At 38.0% G+C, this 8,342-nt stretch overlaps 1 protein-coding gene across 1 annotated transcript; it reads left to right on the top strand.

Annotated features, from left to right (window-relative positions):
* The first annotated feature begins 1,905 nt into the window (after positions 1-1,905).
* On the top strand, positions 1,906-2,238 carry LOC132481621 (ATP synthase subunit f, mitochondrial-like). Its single transcript, XM_060086469.1, has one exon. The coding sequence runs from the start codon at positions 1,906-1,908 to the stop codon at positions 2,236-2,238; it is 333 nt and encodes a 110-aa protein (XP_059942452.1).
* Positions 2,239-8,342: the final 6,104 nt, after the last annotated feature.

The following is an 8,342-nucleotide window of genomic DNA, read 5'->3' as shown; positions in this document are numbered from 1 at the left end:
TTTTTACAATTTATATGGAAGCACAAAATACACCGAAGAGCCAAAACAATTTTGAGAAAGAAAAACAGAGGTGGAGGAATCAGTCTCCCTGACTTCAGACTATTCTACAAAGCTATAGTCATCAAAACAGCATGGTACTGGCAAAAAAAATGGAAATATAGTTAAGTGGAACAGGATAGAAAGTCCAGAAATAAACCCATGCGCCTCTGGTCACCTAATGTATGGAAAGGAAGCAAGAGTATACAGTGGAGAAAAGACACTCTCTTCAATAAGTGTTACTGGGAAAACCTGACAACCGCATGTAATAAAATAAAATTAGAATATTCTCTAACACCATAAACAAAAATAAACTCAAAATGGATTAAATCGATTATCCTGTCTTACTAAATGTAAGACCGGATACTATAAAACTCTTCAAGGAAAACATAGGCAGAACACTCTCTGACCTAAATTGAAGCAAGATCTTTTTTGATCGCCCTCCTAGAGTAATGAAAATGAAAACAATAAACAAATGGGACCTAATTAAACATAAAAGCTTTTGCACAGCAAAGGAAACCATAAACAGAATGAGAAGACAACCCACAGATTGTGAGAAAATATTTACAAACATAACAACTGACAAGTGATTAATCTCCCAAATATACAAACAGCTCATTCAGCTCAACATCAAAAAAACAAACAACCTAATCAAAACCTGGGCAGAAGACCTAAATAGACATTTCTCCAAAGAAGACATACAGATGGCCAACAAGCACATGAAAAGATTCTCAACATCACTAATTATTAGAGAAATGCAAATCAAAACTACAATGAGGCATCACCTCACACCCGTCAGAATAGCCATCATCAAAAAATCTACAAACAATAAATGCTAGAGAGGGTGTAGATTAAAGGGAACCCTCCTACACGGTTGATGGGAATGTCAATTGTTACAGCCACTATGAAGAGCAGTATAGAGGTTCCTTAAAAAACTAAAAATAGAGATAACATATGATCCAGCAATGGCATATAACTGGAGAAAACCATCATTCGCAAAGATACATGTTCTCCAATATTCACTGCAGCACTGTTTACTAAAGCCAGGACATGGAAGCAACCTAAATGTCCACTGATGGAGGAATGGATAAAGAAATGTGGTATAGACCACAACTGACGAGGTAACTTCCACCTTGGGCCTTTTTCCAGGCTCTTTGTTGCAAACTGCTTGTGAGTAGCAACCATCCAAGTGAGAAACCAGTGTAAGTCACTGCAGAAATGACTGTGCATAACCCATGGGGGACAGTCACCAAAGAGTTTCTCCTTGGGATTATATGACCTCTTTTCAGTCTTGAAATTAGACATGCGAGAAGGAAGATCTGCTCACAACAGACCAAGGAGCCCAATCTCAGGTCTGGGTTTTATGGACTCTTTTTTTTTTTTTTCTGGTAAATAAACCCTGAGGACTGATCAGCTCTTGCAGGTCTAAAACCATGGCCTATGAAGCAATGACTTTCAGGGATGTGGCCATAGATTTCTTTCAGCATGCGTGGGAATTTCTTGATCCTGTTCAGAAGACGTTGTCCTATGATGTGATGATGGAGAACAATAGTAATTTGGTCTTAGTGGGCCATTCCATTTATGAGCCAGACATAATTGTGTTACTGGAGCAAGGAGAAGAATGCTGAATGGTTGTGAGAGAAGAAACACGAAGCTGGATTACAGATTTGGATTCAAGTAATAAAATAATCAGCGTTAGAAAGAAATTAATATCTGGAAAAATTCATCTATTTTTTTTTTTTGCATCGGAGAATTCATAGTGGTGAGAAACTCTATGAAGATGAAAAATGTGGGAAGGCCTTTAGTTATGCCTCAAACCTTGCTCAACATGGAAGAGTTCAGATTGGAGCAGACAGCCAGGACTCTAAGATGACATCAGTTGTACCACTGAAGGAGAAGAAGCTCCTGGATATCAAATTAAAGGAGCTGTCTAGCTGGATAATAATGTGGGGTTTCATCCCTAAAGACATTACTGGAGCGTTTCAAATAGGTTATTACTGGTATTACAACAAGTATTTCAATGTGAAGAAAGGAAGCATCACTGGGCTTTCTATGGTGCTGACAGCTTATGTGATTTTCAACTACTGCTGCTCTTACAAGGAACTTGAACATGAGCAGCCAATGAGTACCACTGAAGAGGGTGCATTCTGTATTCTTGACCATGACATTTGCTGGGCACCCCTGAATCTTTTCATATCCTAACAGAGAATTAACACCCAATTAAAGATGACTGGTTTAAAAAAATCTCTCTTAGCAACTTTCAAGTATGTAATACAGTATCATTAACAATACTCACCATGCTGTATATTATATCTCCATGATTTATTTATTTTATTATTGGAAAATTGCAGCTTTTGACCACCTTTACCCATTTCATCCACTGCTTCTGGCAACCATCAATCATCTGTTCTCTTGTATCTATGGCTTCAGTTTTATATTTTTGTTTTTGACTTTTTCTTTTTCTTTTTTTTAAGATTTCACATACAAATGAGATCATGCAGTATTGGTATTTGTCCTTCTCTGTCTGACTTCAGTATAATGAAGTATAATGAAGTATAATGAAGTATAATGTCTGACTTAGTATAATGTCCTCAAGATCCATCCATGTTGTCACAAATGGCAGGATTTCCTTCTTTTATGACTGAATAATATTTTATTGTATATATGCCACATTTTAAAAAAATCCATTAATCTCTTGATGAACCCTTGTTGTTTTCATGTCTTGGCTATTGTAAATAATGCTGCATTGAACATGGGGGTGCAGATATATTTTCAAGATAATGATTCTATTTTCTTTGGATAAACACCAAGAAGTGGAACTGCTGGGTTATATGATAGTTCTAGCTTTAATTTTTTGAGGAACCTCCAAACTGTTTTCCATAGTGGCTACATTAATTTACATTCCTTCTAGCAGTACATAAGGGTTCCTTTTTCTCCTCATCCTTGCAAACACTTGTTACTTCTTGCTTTTTGGTAATAGCCATTCTTACAGGTGTAAGATGATATTTTACTGTAGTTTTGATTTGCATTTCCCTGATGATTAGTGATGTTGAGCACATTTTTTTTGAGCTTGTTGGTCATTTGTATGTCTTCTTTGGAAAAATGTCTATTCAGAGTCTCTCCCCACTTTTTAACTGGGTTGTTTGTTTGCTTTTCTATTAATTTGCATAAGAGATTAAAAAGTATATGGTGGATTGTAAATCAACTATAATATAAAATAAATTTTTTAAAAAGAAATGTGGAATTATATATAATGGAGTATTACTCAGCTATAAAAACGGACAAAATAATGTCATTTGTAGTGACATGGTAAAATAGATAACTAATAAGAATATACTGTATAGTTTTCTCAGGGTATATGCCTAGTAGTGGGATTGCTGGGTCATATGGTAGTTCTATTTTTAGTTTTTAAGGAACCTCCATACTGTTCTCCATAGTAGCTGTACCAGTTCACATTCCCACCAGCAGTGCAAGAGTGTTCCCTTTTCACCACACCCTCTCCAGCATTTATTGTTTCTAGATTTTTTGATGAAGGTCATTCTGACTGGTGTGAGATGGCATCTCATTGTAGTTTTGATTTGCATTTCTCTAATGATTAATGATGTTGAGCATTCTTTCATGTGTTTGTTGGCAGTCTGTATATCTTCTTTGGAGAAATGTCTATTTAAGTCTTCTGCCCATTTTTGGATTGGGTTGTTTGTCTTTTTGCTATTGAGCTGCATGAGCCAAATAGAACTACCATATGACCCAGCAATCACACTACTAGGCATATACCCTGAGAAAACCATAATTAAAGAAGAGACATGTACCAAAATGTTCATTGCAGCTCTATTCACAATAGCCCAGAGATGGAAACAACCTAAGTGTCCATCATCAGATGAATGGATAAAGAAGATGTGGCACATATATACAATGGAATATTACTCAGCCATACAAAGAAACGAAACTGAGCTATTTTTATTGAGGTGGATAGACCTAGAGTCTGTCATACAGAGTGAAGTAAGTCAGAAAGAGAAAGACAAATACCGTATGCTAACACATATATATGGAATTTAAGAAAAAAAAATTGTCATGAAGAACCTAGGGATAAAACAGGAATAAAGACACAGAGCTACTTGAGAATGGACTTGAGGATATGGGGAGGGGGAAGGTTAAGCTGTGACAAAGCGAAAGAGAGGCATGGACATATATACAGTACCAAACGTAAAGTTGATAGATAGTGGGAAGCAGCTGCATAGCACAGGGAGATCAGCTCGGTGCTTTGTGACTGCCTGGAGGGGTGGGATAAGGAAGGTGGGAGGGAGGGAGATGCATGAGGGAAGGGATGTGGGAACAGATGTATATGTATGACTGATTCACTTTGTTATAAAGCAGAAACTAATAATAATTTAAAAAACCTGCTTTAGGGCAAAAATCGCTCCATAACTTGATCCAGGTGGAAGTCATATGAGTGGGTACACAGAAAAATGTACAATTGGGCTAGACACTGAAGACTGTACATTTTGTTGAATATAAGTTATACCTTAAATAAACTAGCATATTCAAAAAAAAAGAATATACTGTATAGCTCAAGTAACTACTCAATACTCTGTAGTGACCTATATGGGAATAGAATGTAAAAAGGAGTGTATATATGTATATGCATAACTGATTCACTTTGCTGTACAGCAGAAACTAAGATAGTATTGTAAATCAACTATACTCCAGTAAAAAATTAATTTAAAAAAATCCCACTTTATTTGTCCACCTTCATCTTTCTCTTAAATGGTGTCTAAACAGGAAAAATGAGTCTGCTTAGTTCTGAACATATATATATATATATATATATATATATATATATATATATATATATATATATATCACAGGTGGGCTGTGTTAGAAGGGTAAGAGAAATGGCTACCACACTGGCCACACTGCTCCTCCCCTAAGCCAGGGCAGCACTACTTTTCCTCCAGTGGAATAAAGAGAGGACAGGGTAGACATCCCCAAGCATTGTGGGTTGTTTCTGAAGAGAGTCGCTCTGGACTTGCCTAATGGGGATTGTGGGGGAATCTTTGGAGCTTGACCATTGAGAACTGGACTGTGATGGAGAAGCAGGCAGATGGCTTGTAGCAACCAGCTCTCAGACCTTGGCAGACTGTATTTCTAGCTTCAGCACACAAGTAGAAGTCCAAATCAAGTGGATTTGCTCATCTGCAAAACCAAAATGGTGGTTCAGTCTGACCAAAGAACTCAGCAGGATGCAGGTCTGCTTGATATGGGACCACAAACAAAGAGCCTTTTTGGTCCTGGAACCTGGTCTGCGCCTCTGCCAAAGAAGGAGAGCTAAGTTATAACCCCAATCACTGTTAAGTGTAGCTCCCAGCCCTGTTCAAGAAAGAAGCCTGGCTGGAAATATTGTGAGGTTGATTAGCCCAGCACAGTTGAGTGGAGAACTCAGCAGACAGTGCTGACTGTCTAAGGAGCAAAGCCAGTGGTCCCATTTGACTAGAGAACTTGGATCACAGTACTGCTTAAGTCAAGACCACATACAAAGAGCCTTGCTGGCCTAAAACTAGTTCTAACACTGTTCTTTGTTAGAAGAGCTAATTCACAGGCCTGCCTATTGCTGAGGGAACCTCCTGGCCCACATGTCCAAGAAGCCTGTCCTGAGAACTGCTTTAGAGCCTGGCCAGCAGCTTTGCCTATCTGCAGAGCCAAGCCAACAACCCTATATGGCCAGAGAATTTGGTGCAGTTTTGCCTGATTAGCTCTTGAAACAAGAGTCTTGTTAGCCTTGGGGCTTATTTTGTAGTTCTCCCTAGGCAGGGAAGCTAATCTGTAGTCTTTCCTGCTGCTGAATATAGCCTCTGACCCTGCCAACCAGGAAACCTAAATGGAGCTCCCTGGAATCTCAGTATCCCATCCGGCTGCCCAGATTCAGCAGCACTTGACCAAATAGCCCAGCAAAAAGATCTGTATATACAGAGCCAAGACAGAGGTCCTGTATGTTCAAGGAGCTTAGCACACAGTTCTGTTAAATTTGATTTCCAAAGAGCCATGCAAGCCCTATGTCCTTTTCTGCAGCCCCACCCAAGCAGGAAAGCTAATTTATAACCCTACCCAAAGCTGAATACAAGGTCCAGCCATCCCTGACCAGGAAATCTAACCAGAGTTTCTGGAAATTTGTATAGCTCGTCCTGCAACTTCAGTTACAACAGTACTTAAGCAGAGAGCCCAGCTAGTGAGCCTACCCATATGTAGAGCTAGGACAGTGGCCTGTCAGACCAGGGATCTAGGTGTATAGTTCTGCCACATTTGATCACCAAACAAGAGTCATTCCTGATTTGAGGCATATAAGGGCACCTTCCTGGGCAGAGAAACTAATTTGTAGCCCTCCTCACTGTTAAATCCACTTATCAGTCTGCTTGACCAGGGAGCATAACCAGATCACTGTGGAAGCTGTGGAGCCCACCATACAGCTCTGCTTACAGTCCCATATGAACAGAGAGCAGATCCCATGGATTTCCCCATCTTCAGAACAAAACTGTTGGACCTGTCTGGCCAGGGAATGTAATGCACATTCTTGACTAATTTGGGTCACCAAACAATGAGCCATGCAGGCCTTGGGGCCCATTCTGCTTCCCTGACAGGGTAGGGAATCTAAGTCATAGTCCTGTCTACTTATGAGTATAGTATTCAGTCCAAACCATCTAGGAAGCTTGACCAGAGAACACAGGCAACTGTGGAGCCCATCTTATAAACTTATTTGTGCAGGGAATAAAGGCAGCAGTCCTAGCCAACAGTTCTCAGCCAGCAGCACAAATCTGCCCAACCTCAGAGCTCATTATGCAGCCTTGCCCAAAAATATGCCCTAATAGTAAGCTTCGTCCACTCAAGGACACTACCAGCTGACCTGTACAGAACTCCACACTAAATGAACTGGTGAAGAACTGTTAGTGCAAAAGCAAACCTGTAAAGTCTGGAAGATAAGACTGCTTACAGAAATGCACAAATACAAACATAAGGAATCAAGGATCACAAAAATATCAGGTAAGCATCATGCCACCAAAGGAAACTAATAAAACTCCAATAACTGACCGAAAAGAAAAGAAGATCTATAAACTATCAGACAAAGAATTTAAAATAATCCTCTTAAAGGAATTTTGTGAACTCCAAATATATGACTAAACAAAATTAGGAATAAAATACATGAATAAAATGAGAAATTCAACAAAGAAATAGAAACTGTCAAAAAAAATATCCTAGAGATGAAAAATACAAGTGAACTGAAGAATTCAATAGAGAGCTTCAAAAGCAGACTAGACCATGCATAAGAAATAATCAGTGTCCTAGAAGACAGGACATTTGAAAATATGCAGTCAGAAGCCAAAAAGCAACATAATTAAAAAGAGTGAAGAAAGCCTACAGGACTTATGAGACACGATAAAAAGAAACAATATCCACCTTATGGGAATTCCAAAGGAGAAGATAAAAAGAAAGGAACAGAAAGTATATTTAAAGCAATAATGGTGGAAAACTTCCCAAACCAAGGGAGAGAAATGGGCATCCAAATCTATTAGGCCCAAGCACCCCAAATAAGTTAAAACAAAATAAGGCTATAAAGAGGCACATTATAATAACATTTTCAGAAGTCAAAGACAAAAAACAATTTTGAAAGTGGCATGAAAAAAGAGAAAAAAAAAATGAATACAAGGGAAACCCCATAAGACCATCAGTGGATTTCTCAAAACAAATGTTTCAGGTCGGAGAGAATGGGATGATATATTCAAAATATTGAAAAAATAAAACAAAACTGTCAACCTAGAATACTATACCTGGCAAAACTGTAGTTCAAAAATAAAGGAGAAATAGACTTTCCCAAACAAAAAATAGAAGAGGGAGGTCATCAAACGTAGACCTACCTACCTTATAAGACATGTTAAAGAGAGTTCTTTGAGTGGAAGTAAAAGGATGCTAATTAATATGATAAAAACATATGAAGGTAGTGTAAAACTTACTGGTAATGGTAAATACATAGTCAAAATCAGATTATCTCCTATGGTAATGGTAGTGCATGATTCATTTAAATTTATATTAAAATTTTAAAAACAAATGTACTAAAAATAACCATAACTACAATAATCTGCTATTGCTTACAAAATATGATAAATATGTAAACTGTAACTTCAGTAACCTAACATGTGAGGGAAAGGCGAAACAAAAGTATAAAGTTTAGAAATGATGTCAAAGTTATCATTTTAAAATCGGGTGTTACAATTTTAAGACATTTTTAAGATATGTAAGGCTCATGGTAACCACAAGAA

The sequence above is a fragment of the Mesoplodon densirostris genome, chromosome X (assembly GCF_025265405.1).
Source record: "Mesoplodon densirostris isolate mMesDen1 chromosome X, mMesDen1 primary haplotype, whole genome shotgun sequence".
NCBI lineage: Eukaryota > Metazoa > Chordata > Mammalia > Artiodactyla > Ziphiidae > Mesoplodon > Mesoplodon densirostris.
This window is presented reverse-complemented; position numbering and strand designations above follow the sequence as displayed.

Coding starts and splice junctions, on each gene's coding strand:
- LOC132481621 (XM_060086469.1), top strand. CDS start 1,906: ATGACATCAGTTGTACCACTGAAGGAGAAGAAGCTCCTGGATATCAAA.